We start from the raw sequence: 24,335 nt of genomic DNA, 5'->3' as shown, positions 1-24,335 counted from the left end.
TGCTGAAGGCAGCGTTGTCCTGGCAGTGGCCTGCAGGATGCTTCCCTTCATCCTGGCAGCTTTCCTTGCAGGAGATGAGGATCACCAATTGCTGACTGAAGAGTGCGGCTGTGCCATGAGGTTCCTCCAGCACCCGCCAGGGATGTGGGAGGACAGTGGGCTTTTGAAAGAGATGGTAACCACTTTTGGCAACACCAGTTTTGGGACTGGGTAGTCGTTTCTACCAGAAAGAGGTGGCTTTTGGGAAGCAGTGGCAAGGCAGGCGGCTGTGCTGGTTTAAACAGTTTGTGAAGTGATGGTAGTGCTGCCTTTCTTGCTGACTGGAGTGAGAGCCCAGCAGCCTGTTCTGTCCTAGAATAAGCAAACCCACAGCTTCCTCAGCTGCTGGAATCGCTACAGCATCCGTGTGCTCCTTCCAGCTGTCATCATGTGGGAACAGTTTCTAATTGCCTACAACTAAACCAAAAGGGCAATAGGATGTACCAGTGCAAGGTGCTGTTTTACCAAAATAGTTGCATTCCCCTATATAGTCCAACGTAAACACTTCAGGTTTTTTTAAAATAATTTGTCTTTTTGCGTAATAGAACTGTTTCTTACTTCTGTCTGGGCTCTCTCTGGTTTACGCAGATGAAAGCCAGTAGGTCATCCTGCTGTAAGTCTCCCATGTGGATGTTGCCTTAGACACTCTTGCAGAGTGATTACATGTTAATGGATTTATACAGCCCTTCCTACATGCTATCATGGGAACCGTTCCCTCCTGTGTTTGTGCAGTGTCCTTAGCAACAGTTGGAACAGCTCTGTGGACAGGCAAAACAGTTTTATTGTGGTTTAGGTAGCTGCAATGAAAGTGTGAGTTCCTGTTGAAACCAAATCCATAACTGTCTTGTCTACAAATTCTGAATCACCTGTTCTCATAGTATATGAGCATAACCTGCAGCAGTTGAGATCTTCTTACCTATTGCCCATTTCCTTTGTTAATGTGGTAGTTTTGGTATATTCTGGACCTTGGACCAGACCTCTTGTCTTTAAAAGTCATTAAGTAGCTGTTGGGAAGGTCCTAATGTCCTCTGTGTTTTCCATGTAGTTTTGTGTGACCGTAAACTCACTAACCACTGAAACTGCATCAAACGTGTCTGCTCTTGCTGTGCAGGGGATGGGTTGCAAAATGCAGTCTTAGTAGCTCTTGCTTCCCTCATTGCTCCTCTGAGGCTGGGAGGAAAAGGATGGACACAAGCTGTTCTCTGTGGGAGATCTCTTTTTATACTTACCAGTATATATGTATACTTGTGAATGTCCTTATACTTTCTTGATGTAAGGGAACAACAGTAATTGGATGCTTCAAAGACTTTTGGTCCTTGTCTCACTTGTTGAGAAGACACAAGCTTTGTTTGTTGCTGTGGAAGGTAAATGACACAGTCTTGATTTGGGCTAAAACTTGATAATAAATGAAGTCTGGCTATACAATATGGAATATTGCAAGGGACAGACTTTCCCTTTGCCATACTCAAAGTGGTATTTGAGCACAAGGCAAAGACCTTAAAACCCAAAGAGATTGAAGGCAGAGCTGACAGGACTGCAGAGCTTGACATCTTTTCTTGTGTTCAGCTGGCCTGCAGGCAGCTCTTCGCTGCTGTAGCAGCTGAAGTGCTTTGATTTTGGCTTTTCATAGGATCTCATCAACCATTGTTTGCAGGTGTATTGAATATGGACATGCTCTCGACAGAGAAGCTGTATTGGTGAATCTTTACAGATGGTGTAAATTAAGTTAAACCCTGGGGGAGCAGGAACACAAACTTCTGTTGAGCTGAGGGCAGTGATTTTGAGAGGGCACCTGAATGCCACACAGAGCACTGGGAGCTTTCCTGGTTCCTGTGGGGAAGCAGCAGCTCCCGTTGCCTTTCTTGGTGTCTAGAGAAATGCTTCTCATCCTCCACAGATGGAGGAAACCTAGGGGACATTAAAGAGGCACTTGTCCTACCAGTCTTCTGCAAGATTGATTGGCTTTTCCTAATCCATCTTTTTGATCTCTGCTAACCATCTTGTCTCCAGCTGTAACATCTTCTGCTTTGGATTTATGGACCGCTGCCTGGGGAGAGAGCTGCCACTGCAGACAGCCAAGCTGTTCTGTAAAACTAGGGCTACTGAGACTGGCTGACCTCTTGTTCTGCGAGTTAAACAGCTCATATGCAGATCACCATTTGGAAAATCAAAATGGCTTTGGTTAAAACACTAGTGTTACATGGTTAGCGTTAGAAGTAGAATGGTATCTAAAGACAATCACATATGAGTGTTGCCATTGGTTTATTTTCAACTAGTTTGTTTCAGGTTTTGTTTTCTCTGAATTGTTTGGATTCATCTGGTGGACGGTTGAAAATCTTGTAGGAGATCTCTTCCTCCTGCTTTGCAGATGCTTGACCACAGCTTGTTCACAGGTTTCTGAAGAGCTGCTTTGGTCACCCAGCCTGTTTTGGGGGGAGGAAGTGTGGTCTGGTGAGTCAGGCACCAGGTGAGGATGGCTTTTGCTGTGGGGCAGTTTAGTCTTGGGCAGTCAAAGCTATGCACAAAAATGTTCTTGTCTATGACGAAGGGCTATTGAAGTTCTTTGTGAGGTGCTTTGAGAGCTACTGATTGAAGGTGCTTGACTATTTCTTTTTTTAAGAATACATCCGGATTTTCCAACCACTTGTTCCCCTCTCAGGTTTGCAGGTTTGGGCTTTTTGCTGTCTTTACTGCATAGACCGATCAGATCTCACAAGGGTCCCATTTTGCATGTGGGGAAATGAAGTTTAGAAAAATATAGTGTTCAGCCTCAAGCCCCAACAGGGTAAGTAGAGCTTCTTAAGAAGGACCTAAATATAAAAACATATGAAATTGGGGAGGCACTAGGGTGTTGTTCGTTGCTTCAGACAATGATGGCTGCCTGATTTAATTGAATATTTTCGTTCTGTTGAGAAAGAAATGTAAAATGTTTAAATCTATTAAATCTCTCTAGGTTAGAGATTCACTGTAGAGTACAAATTGTTGGACTGTGAGATAACTGGTCCTGTACAAGTGCACTCGAGAGTCTGGGATATGGGAGAGGATTACAGGATTATATCAAAATAAGGCCATTAAGTTACCCCGAGGGATGTTACCCTAGCAAAACAATGTAATGAAAGGAGCCACACCTGGTCGGAGGGTGTGTAGGGCTTTGCATTTGGTGTGAGTGACAAGCCTGCACAACTGCTAGCTTGTGGCAAAAATGTAACAAATGGTTGTTTTCACTCGCCCTGCTCTTGTAGAGTGTTCTGCGAAAGCTTCAGATTCAGCTGTCTTTATTGGAAATGTAGTGCTTCGTAGAGTGAAGTTATATATAGATAACTGAAATGTGCCTGGTATTGTTTGTATGATGCATCATATGATTGGGGCTCCTTTACTTTTCTTATGTAGGTGTTAGAGTAATAGCTGTGATTACTGCTGACAACTTAGAAGGTCTGGTCACGTTGATGGGTTTTTTCTTTTTTTTTTTTTTCTTTTAATTTGGGTTAACAAAGAGTACGTGATTGTAGAAAGTGATAATGATTGCACAAAAATACATATTTGGAAAGAGCTTTTGAGCACCTATTTGGCCTTTAAAACCACGTATAGGGCTTCTTACATCTGCAAGATACACAGTGTCTTTTGTAGAAAAATGGGCTGGCTGACTTGAGCACTGAAGCACACAGAGACATTCATTATCCTTTTTTTTCTTTATTTTCCCCTCTGTGATCAGTTGATCCTAAACTGCTGGAAAAGGTCCTAACTGGGAACAATCAGGATGCTTTTGGAGAGGAGGTGAAGGGAAAGATCAAACTCTTAAAAATTGCTTTATGGCCCAATCTCCATGTTCTAAAGGGCAAAACTGCTGTCGCAGGTTGCTGATTTCTGTAGAAGCCTCTGCTTGTTGTGGTGTGTATGCAGGAGTCGTGCGTGCTGGTAGGGCTTCTGGGCACCAGTGTACTCGAAGTAATAGCAGTGGGTGTGTTTCTGGCTTCAGTGATCAGAATTGTAGTAACATGTGGATGGAGAAATCTGTTACAGGAATTGGAACTGTGAAGCTGTTTGACTGTGCTGGCTCAAACTATTCTCTGCTGTTTTCCATAGAAAGTTGGGTTTTCTTATGAGTGACTTTAGAAAAAGTGTCTGCTAGCTTTATTTTTCCAATAAAATGTCTTGGCAAAAAGTACTGAATTTTCTCTGGGAGCTCACATTTCAATTTTAAACTGAATGTTTAGGTTGAAAATAAGAACCCTTTATTATAAAATTCAGCTGGAGTGAATTGACTGCAATAACTAACTTTTAATGTATGTTTATGTTTTTTTTAATAAACTTGTTATGAATAGCTTTGGGCATTCTCAATAATTACTCTAAACTGCAACTTTTTACTTTACGTGCTTACTGCATAGATCACATTGAGGAGATAAGGTCTTGTCTCATGAAATAGCTTCCATTTATGTGGCCCAGAAGAATCCAAGGGCCCCTCAAACTGCATAAATACGAGATCATAGCAGAAGTACAGCCAGGCCAGCAAGCAGCACGTAGTTGCTTCACAGCAGTGAAGGAGGGAGGGCAAACAGCTTGGAGCAGAGTTGGAGGATGAATGGAGCTCCTCTTCGTGACAGAGAGCACCGCAGCATCGTCTCGTGACTGCGAACAGAACAGATACGCTTCTTGAGATGCGTCCAAAAGGCTTCTGCACAGCATATTTCATGATTGATAGCCAGTCTGTTTGTAGGAGGCTCTTCACCAGGATATTTTACTGATGCAGCACTGCGAGTACAGATGCAGATGCAGCGTAAAGCTGTGCTCCCACGAATGAGTGTTTGCCAAAGCATAACACGATGTGCTGGGGAAGGTGCCTGCCCAGAGGCGTAGCTGGCACGCTGTTGTGTTGATCCTGGGTCACTGTAGCCTGAAAAAGAAAACATAGTAGAAGTGTGAATTTGAGAAGTTTCAGGCCATCTTTGAGTGTGCTGGGTGTGAGGTTTGCCAGGCTGCTGTGACTGCAGCAGAGCTGTCAGGAGTTGCTGTCAGTCCCTCCCAACCTGCTGGTTTCAGTCTTCATCTGTTGGGTTTGTAAAAGGATCTGAGGCAAAGCCACTGCACTGATCTCAGTGGTGTGTCTGGCCAAAACCAGTGCCTCTGGTGGAAAGGCTGGTGTTAGAGGCTGGTGCTGGTTGGAGTGGAGTCTGGTTTTGGTGAGGTTTCTATTCAGCTTGCCTCTGAAGTTCTCTATCAGTGTCATAGACAATTGCATTAGTACAGATGTGGTGACTGGTGCTGTTTAATGTCTATTTTTATTAAATCTTATATCAGTAATGTTGAAATGGGACCAAAAGTGTTCTCTAAAGAAAGAAAAGCTGTTTTGTATTTCCTTTAGATCCATTTCCTCCCACTTCCCTCCTCCGTTTTCCATGGCCTTCACCACTTTGAAGAAATACAGGGTGGTCATCTCTGATTTTGTTTGCTAGATTTGCATGAGATCTTGGGAGCTTGTCCAGCCAGCCAGAGTATGTTAGTTATGGAGTACAGTAAACTTGGTAAGTGTTTCAACATGAGAAGTTTAGCAACAATAAATGTGGAACTGTTTTCAACTTCATTATTCCTAAATAATGGCACAAACTAAGCTCCGAAAGGCCCCTTTTGGCTGGAGTTTCCACTTGAGGTTGTGTCAGTAAAACCACTTGCTTAAATTGGATGATCTGCAGTTGTACATGTGCATTGTGTTTTGTTTTGGTTATTTTTTAAAAACATTTTTCAATTTTTAACCCAAGACAAAGGAATCTGTTAACTAAGCAATTTTCATCATTTATAGGGGCATTTTCACGAAGCCCTGTAGGACAAGGGGTTTCTCTTGGTGTTCTACTAGCACTGAAACTGTCCCAAACCATCAATGAAGAATATAACTTCTTCAGAGAAAACGGTTATGCCAGAATAACCATGAATTCACTTTTCCGGTATAATGTGCTTATGTTGATAAAGCATATTCTTACTATACAGGAACACAGTTTACTGGAAGAGCTAGATCAGCCCAAGGGCTTTCTACTGTGATAATTCTACATGTAGCGAAAGGTGAAAATTTACAGGGGATGTTTATGGATGAGCTGACTGTCTTGGGTTATTTTTATACTTTGTAGATAAGAAAGGAAAAGAAAGAAGAGTCCTCCTCCTAGGAGTATGCTTTTTCTTCTTGTATGGGTGTACTGAGTGTCAGGAGCAGATTTTAGTTCAATCGCTTCCATGTTTTCTAGGCCAAGATTTATCAATAGAGTTACTTATCTGACATTTCTGAATGGAAATAGGGTGTTTATTGGTTTCCATTGCATTTGGGGTGTCCCAGCCCTGGGCGAACGCTGGAAGAAGCACAACCCCAGCACTGTTGTGCATGGCTTGTGATGATCGAGGTGTTTGTGCAGCACTGGTGTGTTGTTATGAACTGTGACCAAGGTAATGCTCAGCTTCTGGACCACTGTGGATACAATCCCAGATGTCCTGACTACTTTCGTGTTGGCCATTTCTCCTTTTTCATGTTGTAACTGGAATTTTTTGGTTTTCTTTGGTTAGTCGCTTGTGTGGCTCCTAGATACAGGGTTGACTTTTTGTGTTCTGAAAACAAAAGCTTTTCCTAGTAAAATGGGAAGAGTTTCTTCATACCTTTACTGTTAATGGACTTCAGAAATGTTTGCCTGCCTTCGTCCCTCTCGGTCATGAGATTTTATCCAGGTGTCCAAAGGGCTGTGTAGAGGTTTCTTGGAGTGAGAACTTCTACAAGACTGGTTGATCTTGAGTATATAAACTGCTTATAGAAGGGGAAACCCATTTCCTCAATCAGATCTGAAAGCTGTGATGCTGATGGAAAAGGCTTTTATTTGACTTGCATCATGTCCTTCCATGTCTTAAATAAATATTCCCAGCTGTTTTCTGTCATCTGTCCATTGGTGTTTCTCTTAATCCATCCCCTACCCCAGCCTCTGCTCTCTGTGGGTTGTCCTTACCCTTTGCTGTAGCATTTCCCACTGGTAACTCTGTAGAAATGACATTTCTGCAACAGAAAACAAGGGAAATTATTTGAGAGAGAGAGTGAGCCTTTACACTTCTCACTCTACAGAAGGTCCTTAGCTTCTGGACTCCTAATTAAAAGGTCAAAGCCACATTCAGAAATAAGCGTCTAAATATAACCTTAACTTTGTGCAGATAGACTCTGGTGAGTAAGGCTTCGCGAGATGGATACTGCAATACTTAGAGGAATTCCTGTAACTTTCCTAAAATAGTTTGGTGTTTTTTTTTTCCCCTAGCATGGCGCATATGCGTGCAGCTCCAGGGCTTTATTGGCACTGAATTTGGAATGGTTTGCTAAACTCACTTGTGCTTTAGTTGCTTGTGAGTAAACTCCCAAATTAAACTAAAAAAAAAAAATCTGTGCCTCACAGCCTAGTGTATACTTGTAATGCACAAGTTTTAATACATTTTGTGTACGTGCTTTTTGTTTTCCAGTTCATGAAAAGGTCTGCATGTTCAGGCCTCCTTCTGTTTTTGTGTGCTGTGAGGTGTGTTTTTTTTCCTACACCGATATCCACTCCTACTGTTTTTGATGCTTTATTTTAGAAAGCCATTTACTGTGCTAGAATCTTACTGCCCATATGGAGATGTGAGCATGCACCAGATGCTGGGGCAATGAAATCAGCTGTTCATTGTGAAACTTGCAGTCAAGTACCTACTGCATACCAATAATCCTCAAGGGTATCAGCTACACAATTCCTGATTTCAGAAAACGACAAAAAAATAAGTTGAATGACAGTTCCTTCATATAAATCTTCTGCTCCTCCATAGAAACCTGAAAAATGTATTTCCTTAAGCTTTATTTTTTCTTAGAGGGCTCATTTTGATGGGTTTAATGGCCTGGGTGGCAATCAAAGCCTCCTTTCCTAGTATGCTTGCCATCTGTATTCTTAAAAAGATTGTGATTCCTGTAATCTTCTGAAAAAGGCTACACCTGATGTCTCTCTGAAAACGTATTTTCTTTTTATTTCAGGACAAACACCATGATGCTGCTCATGAAATTATTGAGACAATTCGGTAAGTGTTCAACGCTGACGTGGCTACGACCCTTTCCTGCGCCTTACCGCATCTCGGTGAATGGATGTTTTGAGACAGGAGCTAAAGGAGGGCAGCAGTTATCATTTAACTGAGCAGCTCTAAATTATTTTCTAAGCTGAATTGATATAGTTGCAAGACAGATCTCCCTGCATTTGTGTGGTGTGGGAAGAATGCCCTTATTAGCATAGGATAAAGGTGAAAGACACATACGAAATCTGAACATTTCCCAATGCAGGCAGTGGTTATGACATAGCTCGCTGTTATTTCAGCTGTAGAGCAACTTTTATTAAACACTAACCCAAACTCCTCAAACACCTGAGGGATGTAAGTGTGGTATCCACATTAGACTGTTTAAAAGCTGTTCTCATGAAGCGTTTCAGATCCTTACCATGCAGGCTTCCTCTTGACAGAGGCTGTATCTTCTGCAGGTTTTAATGGTTGGACGGTGCAGATACAGGTGAGGTACAAAGGACAGTGTTTTGTCTGCATAGCCACCTGAGCTTGAAATTCAGTCAGTCATGTATGGCCTAGGAAAAGGTAGTGATGAGCCTTGTTTGCTCCCAGCATGAGTGTGAGGGTCAAGAGCTTACCTGGTAGTGTTGACAATATCACTTACAGATGTGAAATCCGCATCTATCTGTGGTCCTTGATGGGGGAGAATGTGTTATGAGGCCAGAGCTGAGAGTTTTTCTCCTCAATAAATTCCTTTTTCTAACTACCAAACCTTGGCATGATATGCACTGCTACTGCTACTTCCAGTTCACTTGTACTGATTCTGCGCCTTGGGAACTTGTGGCATCATTTTCCAGTGTGATTACTGAGAAGACCCTTTCCGAAGGGATTTAAACAGACATGGTGCTGAAAGTGATGGCCAGAGTCATTGGTGCTAGAGCTTCCTGTGCTGTGCTAGCTCAAGGCAAGGGGAAAACTGGGCTAGAAAGCAGTTGGGCCAAAGTAATGTTTCACAACTGCATTTTAAGCGTGATTGCAGTGAATGCAGCGTGTTAGAAGGCTTTTGTGCTGCCTTTGCCTGTCTTGTGCAAAGCAACCGCAATGTGGTTGTGAAAGTGGTAGGTAAAAGAATGCAAAGAAGTATTTATCTCTTCAAGCCAGTGCTAAACAGCTGTTGACTGCCCATTTCCCTAATCTAAGAGCAAAAAATTTGCAGAGATCAGAGCCCTAACATTTTTAGGGAGGTGGGAGATAGTAGTCAGAAGGAGTCAGCCATGGATGTAGAAGTTCTGCTTTTCACTTGCCTGTATATTTATTTGATAAGGGTAAATCAGCCAGAAGGAACCAGAACTGTTGGATCTCCAGTAATTTTTTTTCCTACCATTTTAAGTGAAGCGTGCATCAATGTATATGAAGAAAAAACTCTGCTATTCCTATTGGAATTGATCCTATGACATGCTCTGAGCGTTTCTGATGATGGTAGTGCTTTCCCATTTTCACGCTTCTGTAGGAAAGTGTGTGCAAAGCTTATGTGGCTTTTACCTTGTATTTGAAAGGAATTTCCTACATTCCAAGAGTGAGGATCTTCTCTGTGAGATGCTGTTGTTGGATGTGCTGCAAGTGTTAACTTATCGTGTGAAAGGGATCTTCTATCAAAATAACTTTTGAAAATCTGTTTTGGGTTGGGTCACTCAAGGTGTAAGTGCAGTTTGGAGCATTATCCTTGCAATGAATGGTTGGTGGCGTTGTTTTGGGATGCTGTAGGAAATGTCTTCTCCACATTCAGCTTTGTCAGAGCTTGTTACTGTATCAGAATTCTTTCAAAATACTGCACTTCTGCATTACATTTTATGTTAGATTAGCATCAGCCACGGCTTTGAGTATTTTTAGACGCCTTGAATACATTTATCGCCTCGTTTTGAAGTTGTGCTATTTCAAGAGCTTTATGCTACTGCCACTGTCTATGGGCACCTTACTGATTATGCAATACAAATGCGAACTATTGCAGCTTTCCAATTACCATTTTGTGATGTCTGCCTCACTCCTAACAGTATTGTGATCTTTCAGGTCTGCTGCAGTATTCTGTCTTAACATATAGCAATGTCAGTCTAGAATTGCAACAGACTGCCTTATTATACTTAATTGGAGATATTTTTATTCTTTATTTCTTCTCTTGTTCCAGGTGGGTCTGTGAAGAAATCCCAGATCTCAAGCTTGCTATGGAAAACTATGTTTTAATTGACTATGATACAAAAAGGTGAGAGGAATATTTTTTTCCTACCAAGAGTACAGGCCAGCATGGTTTATAGTGAATCAGTTTGTAACTGGTTATTCTTAGGCACTATAAATTGAAGTTTTCTTTTAGAACTGGCTTTAAAATCAGCAGAGTTATTTTGGTAGGAAATGTGTAACAGCAATATTGGCAAAGGCTGTTGGATTAAGGACATAATTGGAAACTCCACGCAGCAGAAAGTTGAGCTCTGGTGTACGTTGGAATTACTCACTCCAAAACAATGATCAGTATCTGCGCTCTTGGACTGCGTCCAGTGTTAGGAATCTGAATGGCACTGAGGTTTCTACTTTTGTAGTAACTACGAATTCCTGTTTAGAAAGTGGCATGCCAGAGCTCTGTCAGCGCTGTGTGACTGAGGGACGTTAACCTTCCCCATTCGGTGCAAGTGGGGATGCAGTTTGGGTGGGGGGCGAAATTAAAAAGCAAACTGTTCATACTGCTCTTCTGGGCAGTTAGAAGTAATTTTGAGGTGCTTGTAGTTACATGTGAACACATATTCCACAAACACCTTGAAATGAATATATAGTGTGTGGTATTCACCCTGAGGCTGGGAGAGGCAGATTCTGAGAGGCCTCAGGTTCTGTGTATTGACTTGGCTGTGCTTAGACTGGAAAAAGAAGTGACCATCAAGCTGCAGGTTACAAAAACCTGCGTAGCTGCTTTCATGGGAAGGACTGAATTTGTTCAATTCCATGGCATGATTAGACTTATAGAATGAGGTTTGTAGATGAAACTGTAGTGCTCTAGTTAATCATTGGCTATTGTCCTGAGCACCGGATGCTTGTATCATGATCTGCTTGAGGTATTGCTTCCTTCTCTCTTAATTTGATTTTAATTGTTTCATTGCAAGTCTTTGTTAGTCCCTCTCTTCCTCCTGAAAAATTCAAAAGGAGAAATCAGGTTTGAGCATCCCTTGTGGTCAAATCTGTTAATTTGGATTTGTGGACTCCTCACAGCAACTGCAGTGCTCTAACTTTTATAGTTCTGTCATCCTCACTGGGCATGTTTAACTTGTGTGGTTGGCAGCAATACGGATAAAAGAGAAACCCATCTGTTCCCAAAAGTGACACCCCACTTACCTTTCTACAGCTTTTCAGAGAAGTCATAGACCTGTGATTTTTGGTTGTGGTTTTAGTCTTTTTACTTCCTTTCAAAAAAAATTGTCAGAAAAACTACTTGTAGCAGGCAGACTGACACATGGATGTGAATGAAAAGCAGCAGATTATAGAAGCGCACACACTGTGCAGACAAAAACCCATTTCAGCCTCTTGCTTTGTCTTACCATGGAAATAAACATGGGCAGTTGAAAGCTTGCAGTGGAAGGCAGCAGCACCTCTCTGAGAGGGGTCCCTGCCAGTGTAGATTCACAAGAGACTGAAAAGCCACGTCCTTCTGATGTCCCCTGGTCCCCTCATCCCTTTCCTGATGTGGAGATGGCCGTGATTTAATTATCTTACTCCTGAGACTCCTTGGATTGTTTTTTTTGCTGCTGTGCTGTGGGTCTGATTACATAACGGATGATGTTCCTGGTAATATCTTTTCTTCCCTGGCCTGAGATGAATTTATTTAATCCTCTCAGCTTCTGTCATTAAGGCATCTGTCTGAATTGACTGTAATCCCAACCACCCATGCAGCAATCAGAATGCTTTTCTGATGGGTGAAATTTTAGATTGTGTCCTGGGTCTGTCTGCATTTTCAGTCCCAGAGTTAATTTCTAGAAAAGTATCTGCTTGCTTCAGGACTGATTATTATAGAGAGATGATGGAACAAAGGAGGGAAATGTACAGATGTCTTAAAGTTTCTGTGCAGCTGAGTATATGGAAGGGAAGTAATGGACTGTGAGAATACAAAACTTTCTAATAAATCCTACATTGAGTTCAGTCCTTTTTCCGTTAATTAAAGAAACTAATATTTTTTGTCATGTACTCCTGGTCTGCTGAGGAATTTTTTTAAAGGAAACTCTACACAATAAAATCCTAAAGCTGTGTATGTAACTACATGTTCTGCAAGAAACAAACCCTGGACAGCCACCTACTCACAGTGTGTGTGATGACAAAAAAGCACAAGGTTGTACCTTCAAACCTGCCTTTTAGAGCTCTCTGCTTTTAATTGACCCTGAGTTCTTTCTCCCCATGTAGCTTCGAAAGCATGCAGAGGCTTTGTGACAAGTACAACCGAGCCATTGATAGCATTCATCAGTTGGTACGTATTTACCTTTGCTGTGCGCCGTCGTGTTTATGTAGCTGGTTTGAATTCACATATAATAACAGCCAGAAAGCGGTGACTGACTTAGCACTGGATTATGTGTTAGTCTAATTGCATCACCAGTATTCAGCACTTCTGTTCTTTTGGGGAGTTAAGTCTGATATTAAACCTTATTTTCTTGATCATACCTGGGCAGTCAAGGAGTTAGTACTGGAGGGACATTCTTATGGGTAGAAAAGAAAAAAAAAAGGCATTTTTTTCCCCCTAAACTGCAGGTTTGTAACCTCTTACTCGTTAGTGTGCACTCCTGGCACTGTTGTTTTTGCACTTTAAAATAGCCAAGTTATCTTTAGGGGAAAGAAAAGGCTTCTTGGCATTTAGTGTGTAGATGTAGGTTTACTTTTACAAGGGGAAATCTGTGGCTTATAGGTACTTAAATAATCCATATGAACTCTCCTGTGTATTGTGGAAGTGATCCGTGGCTTAGGAATTTCCTTGCTTGCCACTCGGGTCAGCTGCTCCGTTCTGGGGATCACCCTGGCAAGACAGGAATGTAATCTCTCTTCAGAGCAATTTAACAAGCTCTTTGGTTTTCTTATGCCTATAAAAGGTTGAATTGGAGGAACCAAAACATGAACAATGAATTAATGTTACTATTCTGTTTAATTTTGAGAATATAGGTGAATTTTTTTCTAGAATTTTTTTGGTGGGAATTATTTGAAGTGTGCAGTATTATCACAGCAAGACTGTTTTGCCAGGCTTTCCTTCACTTTCTCCTTCACTGTCTTCTTTTGTATGTTGGTAAACAGCTAAAAATATGAAGAAGCTGTTCAGCATTTGCAGTTGCTCTCTGAAATAGCAAACCCGATTGGTTTAATTTTCTTCTTGCCATCTGAATAATGTTTAGGAGGGATCTGAAGTTGTCCTTTTTTGTTTGTTTTTCCTTATCAAAGGGAGAGGTAAACATTTTTAGAACTTAACAACTTTTATGTTTAGGACAAGGTTTTTTTCTGAAGAAAAAGGAAGCTCGATTTCCATCTCTTTCTTGCCCCTCCCTGTTTGAGTACACACGATCCCTCCCGTCCCATGGTTCCTGAAAAGGAAACTGTGCTTATGTTGACAGTACAGTCAGCATCAGTTCAGTGGGGATCAGTAAATAAAAAATGAGTTAAGAAACTTTTATACCTACTCCAAATATGTTCCGTACTAAGCTTTACATTGCCTACTGATTTTGATGTTTCTTTTATTTCCAGCAGGCATATTTGAAGTTACCTGTTAGTTGTTGAGGTGAGACAAAGAACAGAGCCATCAGCGTGGCATAGTTTCTTTAGTATTGTTTACTGTTTTTATCTTTACTGAGCACCTGCAGTGCAGCTTGTGAGTGAGGGGATGGGAGGGCATTTCTCTCATTTCTGTGTTATGCCAGTGCAGCCTTGTCCTGGTGGCGTTTTATTGTCCTCACGTTGGGCTCATCTCCTTCTTGCTCTTTATCTTTAGTGGAAGGGAACCACTCAACCGATGAAACTGAACACTCGACCCTCCAATGGGCTGCTCCGGCACATCCTGCAGCAAGTGTACAACCACTCGGTGACTGATCCAGAGAAACTCAACAACTATGAGCCCTTCTCCCCAGAGGTCTACGGAGAAACTTCCTTTGACTTAGTGGCCCAAATGATAGATGAAATTAAGATGACAGAAGATGATCTGTTTGTTGACTTGGGCAGTGGTAAGTAACCAATAACTTAAGTTGGTTTTTTTTTTGTGTTTCTGCTTGTTGTTTTTTTATTTCTTTAAAATAAAAAAAAGCGAAATTCCTATTTGGAAAGTAAACCAGGACTAAGGATTGTGTTACAGGGGTAAGCACCTTTTCTAGATAATCCCCAATGATGCCCCTGCTTTTTATGACAAGATTAAATAGACCAAACAGACATCCCAGATGTTCTTCCCTGTGGTGTTAGTGAAATGTGGGCCTACGAATGCAATAAACTCTTGGTACAGGAAACTCTTGGTTTCTGCTGCTATTGGAGTACACACTTACAAAGTAGAAACTATATTAAAAATGATACTTGAAAGATAACAATAGCAGTTCCATTTCTAAGACTTCATCTATTTTCAGTGGATTCAATTTATGCCCTTCATATCTGAAAATGTGATTTCTTGACCTTTCCTGTGCCAGCGTGAAACACTTGGTGTGGAATCTGAAAATGAAACAGGTTTTTTTCCTCTCTGAGGTACTGTTCAGCTGCCTTTAGACCCCCCCCCCAAGTTGTTGGCTTACAACCCACAACTGTATCTTGTGAACAGGACAGATTTGTAAAAAGAAATAGATGTTTCTAGTTGGTAAATAAACCAGATATGACTCAAACACATGTGGAAGAGATATACTGAGTAAGGTGATGATGTTGTTCTTTTTGTTGCTAAAATCTGGTTGAGAACAGGAAAGGAATAGTAAGAATTTCCCCTTTTATTGGATGGGTTTTAAATGAAGTATGTTTTGGTTTTGTTGTTGGTATAATACAGGACTACTGGGGGAAAATTTTTAAAAATATGATCAGTTGTTAAAAATCAAATATATTTTAAATTTATATACAGCAGGACTGCCGTTCCCCATAAATCTTAATATGTCTCCAGTTGGGGATCTTCAGTAATTTTTTTTAACCCCCTTTCTCAGTAGAACTTACGTCTGAAATTTCCTGTTTGAATGACTTCTGTTCAGATGACATTTAGAATGGCATCAAGTCTGACAAACTATTTTCCATCTGGAAGAAAAAAATTGCCATAGTTTCTCACAATTGTTTGTCCAGGAAGGTTAAAGAAGATAATATCTGAAGTCCTGCAGTGCTGCTGATTATGCACCAAGCTCAAATGGTAGATACTTCTACCTGGTATAATCAGAAATCAAATCAAGTTTTTAGTGCTAACCTTCTCCCTGCTTTAATCATGGAGATTGGCCAACAGTGTAAAAATTCACAGCCTAAAAAGGCCGTATGAGAGGAATGGTTTAGATTCAGAAGTCTTTGGCTTTTAATGTTTGGAGTACTGAAGCAATTAAAACCAGAACATAGCTGTGAAGTCTGTACTGAAGGAGTAAACTTTTTTGTAAATTGTAATCAATGTGCTATTGAATGCAGTGTAAATAAAAAAACACTGTCACAGCAAATTATTTCTGTCTGTAAATTTAAAGCCATTCCAATAACCGCATGCATGTGGCAGCGGCTGAGCAGCAGGGCTAGACCCCCACCAGGGTGCGGGACTGTCTGTTAGTTTTGTGTGTGATGCCAGGAATATATGGCTCACTGCAGGAGGGATTTATGGAGGTATGTATCATCATTAGGCAAACTGAAATCACAATACAAAGTTCTTGTAAGAAGAAAAGCCAAAGAAAGACAAGATTAACTACTTATACTGTGTGATATCTGACAATGCAGCGTGTTCTTGATCATCCTTTAATTGTCCTTCTGGCTCTTCATAAACAAGAAACAGTGAAACAGTTCTCCCTCATCAATCATCGATTGTCCATGCTCTCCCCCTTCCAGAAATGCGTACATCCATATTTACTTGTGTATAAAATATGCTTGTGTATGCAAAATGAGAATTGGCGCAACAAAAGATAAATCCCAACCAAAAAGCCCCAACAACAAAACCCCCTGTTGGCACCGCAGTTCTCATTGTGCCAGACAACATTAGAGTGGTAATGGTTTAAATGCAGGAGTTCCACCCCTTCAATTACCAGTGCCGCTTCCTGCCGGCAGCCAATGACATGGAAAACAGCAATATGTTTTCTGTGCACATGGACTATCCTCTCGGATTCACTCGTTTCCCATGTGGTCATCTGCAGAATGATTAAGTGCACTGGCGAGACAAGAATGCATTTTGAGTTAGTCATAGACAACGGCGGTGCATCAGAATACTGTTGATGAATGCTGGATGTTTTAAGAAAATCTGAAGTGACTGCTTTATCAAATGTGCAATGGAAAATGTTGTAAAATGTGGGTCGCTCATACAGAGAGAAATTTAACGAATGTTTTTTCTTTTTAACATGAGCTTGGGTGGGGAGAGGGAATGCATTCAGGCAAGGTGTAGGAATGGCAGCTAATTACCACTGGTAACGTCTGATGCAAGTGGAATTTGGAGTGAAAGGAAGCTCATGCATTTTTAAGTAAGACTTAGTCTTCCCGACATAGTGGTTGCTTCTGAAATGTTGAGTATTGAACCTTAAGTATTTTCTAAAGTAATATTCTGCAGTAGCTCATATAGAAGTAAGATTTACATGTTTTCAGAATTAGCCCAGCAATATTTATACTGGTGTTCACTGTGAAATGCAGCACAATGACAAATGTTTTAGCGAGTCTTTAAGTTGATGGCATAGGTATGTGACCAACAAGTATTTGTTTTGGTATGTGGTAGGGTTTGTATAGCTGTTTGTTCATTTACTTAATTAAATAGTGAATTACAATGCAAAATCTGTAGACTTGATGGAATACATATAAAATTTGTGGACAAAAAATTTAAAATGTAGTTATTCTGAAATCTGTCTGAATTTGTGAAAATGAGCCTGTAATATTTAAGAGAGTAGCACTGAATAATTATCAGTACAAACATTGTTGTAAATGTTGTGGTCTTATCATAAGAAATGCTCGATGTATTGAAAAATATAAAACTCAGAACTACGATACTAGAAATTCTTTTCTGTAAGAAAAGTGAAATTGCATTGCTTACTTTCTAGTTAGGATGTAGACTCTTTTTACTGAAACCAGATTCTTAATATTTCCTGTCGAAATGGGACTTTGGTAATGCACCTTGCCTCAAATCTGGTTTTCAGTTGAGAGAGAGACAGGACTCATGTGGGAAGTGTCACGGCACAACTGGGAATTGAAGTTGTACACTGGGGCGCAGTCCCACAGATTAACTGCATTTCCCCTGCTCTTTGCTTTGAAAGGTTTTACATCCCCTTGCAGTGGTTTCCTACTTGAAACTGTTTCTCAGGTTTGTTTTTTCTTCCCTGCAGGTGTGGGTCAGGTGGTGCTTCAAGTGGCTGCAGCCACAAACTGCAAACATCACTATGGTGTGGAGAAAGCTGATATTCCAGCCAAATACGCTGAGGTGAGGTTTTTTTTGAAGTGATTTGGTGTAAATGCCTTATTTGGTTCAGGATTACTGTTAAGTGCTGTGTGGGAATAAAAGCAGAGTCACCGTCCTACTTGCTTTTGCGTCTCAGGTCAGTAAGACCTGGAGCAGAGCATGCTTGGGGGAAGAAGTGTATGTCAGGTCACTCACCAGCAGTGCTTGCGGAGTGCACAGAAGGAGCATTAGCATGTTTCTGAAGTGATTTCAGGACCAGGAGATACAAAGCTCTTGTAACAGGAATGGCATAGGGCCTATTTGAAAGGAAGTGCAGTGTAAGCTTCACCTAAACCCCTGCAAATCATCCTGTGTCTGAAATGGCTCTAATACTGGGCCTTTCCAGAGACCACAGCATTAAGCAAACCTGGGAATTAATACACCAAAAAGTAGTTTTTAAAGGTTTTAAAGGCTACATTTCTGCCTACAGTAGTAATGCCCCTTTTTGATGTCCTAAAGCTGAAGTTCAGATTAGTTATTAAACCATTGTAAGCTAATTGATGAGGCCTCTGTTGGGTATCTGGTTAATAACTGCTTAGTGGGCACCTTAATGAAGTCTTATTATAAGAAAACCATGGTGTTTAGTCAGGCAGGCAGTTTTCTTTACGCTTCTTCTAATTCTGTGCCAATGGGGACACACAAAGATAATCAGTTCCAAGACAAACCTGGAAGGCAAATGAGCTACAAGCAAACAATAAAGGTTAGTCATGCCTGACCATGAGAAGTTTACTTTTTTCAGTAGACTGAACAGAAACTTGTCCCTCTATATTGTTGAAACAAGCTGACTCAGCCTATATGGGCTAGAAAATTATACCTTATGAAGAGAGGGGAAAAAAATTAAACCCCTTGATCCTCCTTCTCAGTGGTGAGGGCAAAAATGCATAAACACAGTGGTGAAGAGGAACAGACAAGGATCTAAAAATCCATTTTGCTTCCCCTGCCATGACCCAGTGGAAATTTCCAACTGGATCTCTCTTTGCAGTCCCTTGTGTGTGTTCTGGTTTCACTGGGAAGGCACTTGCAAAGCTGGGCTCCCATCTGTGTTTAGTGGTAAGCTTCAAGATCAATGGTAAAGGGAAATTAAGTTCTCTTTCACCAATACCCCTTCATGTAGTTGTGCAAACTTGAGGCTGTAGTGAAAATGGTTAGCAAACAAACAAAAAATTACCCACAAATTGGGTCTTGGCAGTATTAACTCATGTGGTACCTTCAGTTTCAGAAGTAAACCAGTATTTCATGAAATTACTGGATGAACAAAATGTACTGCATTATTCTTCTGGTTACAGACAATGTCCTGTCAGATTTAGCAACTAAACAGCTGCTGCAGTGTCAGAATGTGTGAAGCTGCCTGTGTACAGCTAATCTGCCTTGTGCTGTCTGAAGGGACCAGTTTTCTCTCTGTCTCTGACAAACATTTGTGGAAGGGATTGGATTAAGTTTCTAGTTAAGATTGGCTGTGGCAACACATCTCTGGTTACTATGATAATGAATGCAGATGACTTTGAAAAGCTTCAGCTAAAGAGGAAGAGTGTTATGGGTTTGTTTTTGTGAAGTTGTCTTAAAAAAGAATAAAAATTGAAAGAAGAAGAAGAATTCCTGCTCTCTTATTTCTTCCTTGTCTCCTTTCTCTGCTACCTCCAAATCTGGGCCCTTCATTTGTGGAGGCAAGTCCTAAAGTTCAGGAGGTTTTTCAGTTTTCCAAGACACTTGAATTTTATTTTCAGATGTGTTGTACAGGTGTAGCTGGACCCTCACAGCCACAAGTATTGATCTGTGCTGCATATTGTCAATTTATGTAGATGGGGACACGATTTTGTAAATGTGGAGATGGATGGTTGTAAGGCATCAAGCTACATGGGTGGTTTTGGTTACATATAGGGTTTTTGGTTCTTTTCTCCTATATTTGAGCAGTGGAAAACCGATGCCAGCTACCTGGTTGGGTAGTAGTGGCCTCAGTCTGTTTAGATGTAGTTTGAAGCATTATCCCTCGTTGCTCTGTCAAGTGTGATGCTCCTTAGTTGGCTGCTGCTTTTTGTGCCACCTTCTGCTTTCTCATTGACCCCAGCAGACCTGGCTTTATCCCATCTATTCCTTTGCTGTCCGGACTTAGGCAGGGCTGCTTTCGGTGCCTCCTACTCACTGTGGGATTATGTGCCCTTACAGTAGATACTTAAGGTCGCACCATTTTTAGTGCTGAGCAGCGTCAGCTCAGATTGCCTTGCTTATAACCTGTAACTTCGATGAAAAGTGGGGAGAGAAGAAGATGCCAGCTTTGATTTGGCCCTGGGGAAGCAAAGGGTTTGGTTTTTTCTTTTTTTTTCTTTTCAAGTAAACTACAGTAATTATCTGTCTGCCTATCCTTTGAGTGTTAATGGCAAAAAAAAAACCCAACCCAAACCAACCAACCAAAAAGTCTTGGGAGGGTCAATGAACACTGTCAGAGCTGCACCTTCTTTTACTGTGTTGTAACTGGTAACATGAGATGTCCTAATAGGTGGTTTTGTTTTTTCTCCCTCTCTAGACGATGGACAGAGAGTTCAGAAAGTGGATGAAATGGTATGGGAAAAAACATGCAGAATACACAGTGAGTGAAATTCAGCTGAAAAACTTTGTGATCCATGCCGATGTATAGAATTTGCAAAGTCCTCTTCCACCTTTCACCAGTGGAGCAGCAGTATGAGTTATATCTGCTTCCTGGCTTTTATCTTGGTCCCCAGGATGCTGTTCTCCAGGACATCCTCCCAGGCCCTTCTCTTTATCTTGCTTGACATGTGATATGGTGTTATTGGGAGCAATTTCAGGTCTTTTCAGAAGTGCCTGAAAGATTTATTCTTTTAAAATGTCATTTTAACTGGGGCTGCCACATGTCTTCTCTTTGTATTAAATTATACCCCTCCCTGCCCCGTGGTATGAGGGTTTTGCTCAGTAGACTACTGAAAATGGCAGCTTCTCCTTGGGTTTCCAAAATCTCCTGCTAGAAACAAAAGCTGAAGCGTTTGTGCTGCAGGCAGGTGAAGGTGGTGGAGGGGATGGCGGGGTGGCAGGGTTTTGAGCATTGGGGAGGATTGGGTTGAAGTTCTGGATGAATGCCAGCACTGTGAAATTAGAGCAGAAACTTCCAGGAGCCATTAACAGGATAGATGGGAAGTGGTTGTAGGTAAGGAGTGGGCTGTGGGCTCAGGAGGGATGGTGGGTGGTTGGGAAGGTTTGGAATTGGATGCTCTGGGTGCGGAGAGCTGGAGGAGTAAATGGGTCGTCACAGGGCACCTCTCGACTTGGGACTGGGGACACAGTTGAAACAGCTTTCCCCTTCCTCCAGTGTTACTTAATCATTATGGATGTGTTTTCCACTCTGTACTGATAGTGTGAAGCATGCACAGTGTCATACACTGCCTTGTGTCATTCCTTCCCCTTTTCCTTTTCTCTTCCTTCTCATATTTCATTAAGAAAATCTGCTCACTAGTTAATCACTTTTTTCACAGTGAGGAAATGTGTGTAATCATAGCACAATAGGAACCCACCAGGAGTTTTGAAAACATCTGTAATTATGCTTCTCCTACCACTTCCCTGTGGCCAGGGAAGAGGCTGGGTGGATCAGGGTTGTTCCCTAACTGCTCAGAGAAGTTGGGTCCCTCTTTCCTGCTCCAAAGCTGCAGCCAACAATGTCTACCACAGCTGATGTGCAAGCATTTGGGGAACTACTTGTTCATTTTCCCTTTGCACAGAGCCATTACTGCACTGGAATGGTTTGAACCACATGGCTTTTGGCGTTGCAGCAGCATGGTATCAAATGGGAGGTTGTTGATGACCAGCCTTTCTATCCCAATTTTCTGTGACTGCTGGGATCTCAGGTGCTCTTGAGAGGACTTATCTTGTACTGACGGATGCTACAGCTCTCCTGTGGGGCAGCAGGCTGGAGGAGGTGACAGTACCACCTGCCTCTGTGCACTTTCTTCCCAAAATGTCTTTATGGCATGGCATGATTTTCTTTGAGGGATGCTGGGCCTGCTGTGGGACTGGTTTGTAGCACGATTGATACCAGGCTGCTAACTCTTTCCTGCTGTGGAAGCACTGTGAATGCTTCACTTTGCGTGAAGTGGCCATATGGCATTTTTCCATTGTGTCACCCAGCTGGCATTACATGAAAGGAATTGTTGCTGAAGATACTCTGCTTATGAGCTGTGTAATTTAAAGAATAGGGCAGTAACTTGGACTAAAATATTGAAAGCATATTGATTGCCGTAGGCAGTGAGCATTTCCATATTGTGCATTCCAAGTGACAGAGTCTGGTACTATATTGAAACACAGTTCCTTATTTTTTGTTAGGTTCTTTGGCTTTTATAACTCTGTTTTCTGAAAAGTGTTTGGAGCAAAATTTCTCTTTCTCAAGTATGCAGTCTGCTTTTCTGGGAAGAGTTGAACACTTGCAGGACCTCTTGTCTTAAGGAAAGTTGGTTTCCTATCACCTTGTTGTGATGCTTAAAGGCAGATTTTGGTCTTTTTACATGTAGACACATAGGGGAGATTTTATTTAGCTTTTGTTGCTTTATTAAGCATCCTAGACTTATGTTTGGGTTTTCTTGCCAAACAGTATGCTTTCTTAAGTAACTCCTTAGACAGCATCTTCTGTAGGTGACTATTGTTAAGTAGAGAGCAAACTTGTCTGGTAATGCTGCTGAAAGACACTGGAAGGCTCAGGATGAAAAGCCTGGGATCTTTATCTTTCTGGAAAACAACTTTGTCCCTGCAAAATGCCTAGCGGGGTCCCAAAATTCCAAATGCTGGAGACAAATTAGCATAGATTGAAATAGTCTGTGATCAGTGAACCTTAACTTGTGATTTCCACTTTAATGTTTTAGGCAGTCATATAAAAAAAAATAAGTATTTTGAGAAGAGTAAAGTATTGGAGGAGGGAAGCTTGGCAGAAGTTCAGTGGGAAGAAGTCTCAGATCCCACCTGCGGCTTTGTCTGAATAACGTGGATGATGGTGTTGACTTCACGCACGTAACAGTTGCCTTGCTGTATAAGTAAAAACTGTGGTATGTACGGCAGCAGTGAATCCTGGAGCTGGGCCTGCAGGGTGGGATTTTTTTCCAGGGTTGTTTTTTTCTTTTTTAATAACCAAGAGCCTAATACCATTTTATGTTTCCAATACAAATGGATTTTTTTATTTCTCTCTGTAGAGTGATCTGCTACTTGTCTTAAGCCCTGTCTTTTAGCTAACACCGTTTTGGTGCAGCAACAGTTGATTGCCCTTACCCAATCTGTGACCAGTAGATTCACTTCCTCGGCTTCTCCACCAAAATATTCTTGTTACTGCTTGGCCAATTCTGAGCTTGGACACGTGAATTCTGAAAAGCAAGGTCCAGTGTCAATATTTAAAATGAACCCTGATTGTCCAGCTGTATTTCCATTCTATTTTGTCCACAGTTGTAGAAGAAAGTCTCTTTTGAGGAATGTTTCCATACAGAATATGCAGTCACGTGTATGCAGATCTTTTCAGTAAAACAAAACATTGTTGAGTAATCACTTTCAGATGATAATTGCATGTTAAACTTCTCCAGTAGCTAATGGCAATGTGTACTGAGGCATGTTGGATGTCTAATGCTTCTGCAGAGCTACAGCTGCTTGTAGTGGGTCATCCTGCAGCTTTGGAGTGGGAAAAGATCCATCTGGGGCATGAGAGGAGTGGGAGAAAGGTTGCTTATCATATGTTGGCTTGTAGGTCTCCTGATCTCCAGCTATTGTAGGTAATTGTATCTCATAATCCTGTTAAATGAACTGAGTTTCATTTTACATGATGGGTTGTTCAATCTCATTATTCTAATTGGGAAATAAAAAAAACAAATGAAACTCTTTCTGATAAGAATATTTCTTAGTTTTTATATTCAACTGATGTCTCAACTTGCTGTAAATATTTACATCCCTGTGTTATGGTCGTTTAGTTTCTGTTGCTACTCAGCTTCCCTGATGTCCAATTCCTGATCAGTTAGGGATAATCACACTCTTTCCTAGTCTTTTTTCTTCATTTGGAGGAAATGCATCATACCTCTAGGGCTTTTTCCATCATCATCATCAGCTGCTTCATCTTTTTGGACTAGCATGCCCTGCTTCCAACACATCTCACTTGGTTTCAACTCCTTTTATCTTCTCGTTTCTCTTCCCATGGAACTTGGAAGTTTCCAAGATTACCCTCATCCCATTCTTTTTAAGAAAACTGTTGTCTGTAGGAAACAGGAGGCTTTTCTAAGGTCATTAGGCCTAGATAATTAGAGAGTCTTTCTTGGGGAATTTCTGCACATGTGCACTCATCAAATTAAAAAGTGGTATTGCAATTAAGAGACAGATGGGTTTTCATGGTTTCTAACTGTAAATATCCTCATGTGGCTTCAAAATCAGAGCCATCTCCAGGTATCTGGGGCACAGTTGCCATGCAGCAAAAAGTGCCTAAGTGTTATTCACGGGTTACCCTTGAAGAAAGTTTTTGGTGTGTCCTCAGTGCCTACGACCTGTTGTACCCTTCTGCTAGGGGAAGGTACTCTTCCCATCATAGCTTAGAGTAGGGCTCTGCAAACAAAACTGGTGGTAGCTGCAGTCACACTTTGGACTTCTGCTGAAGACAGGGATTTGTTCTGGTTTTGATTACTCA

General features: G+C 41.3%; 1 protein-coding gene across 1 annotated transcript; it reads left to right on the top strand.

Annotated features, from left to right (window-relative positions):
* The first annotated feature begins 7,241 nt into the window (after window positions 1-7,241).
* On the top strand, window positions 7,242-20,381 carry LOC104536559 (histone-lysine N-methyltransferase, H3 lysine-79 specific-like). The gene is made up of 7 exons (XM_010179212.1): window positions 7,242-7,271; window positions 8,051-8,094; window positions 10,250-10,324; window positions 12,499-12,562; window positions 14,063-14,291; window positions 17,574-17,668; window positions 20,208-20,381. The coding sequence occupies exons 1-7, from the start codon at window positions 7,242-7,244 to the stop codon at window positions 20,316-20,318; spliced, it is 648 nt and encodes a 215-aa protein (XP_010177514.1). The 3' UTR covers window positions 20,319-20,381.
* The last annotated feature ends 3,954 nt before the right edge of the window (window positions 20,382-24,335 follow it).

This window comes from Mesitornis unicolor, unplaced genomic scaffold (genome assembly GCF_000695765.1).
Source record: "Mesitornis unicolor isolate BGI_N332 unplaced genomic scaffold, ASM69576v1 scaffold28462, whole genome shotgun sequence".
NCBI classification, from domain to species: Eukaryota; Metazoa; Chordata; class Aves; order Mesitornithiformes; family Mesitornithidae; genus Mesitornis; species Mesitornis unicolor.
This window is presented reverse-complemented; position numbering and strand designations above follow the sequence as displayed.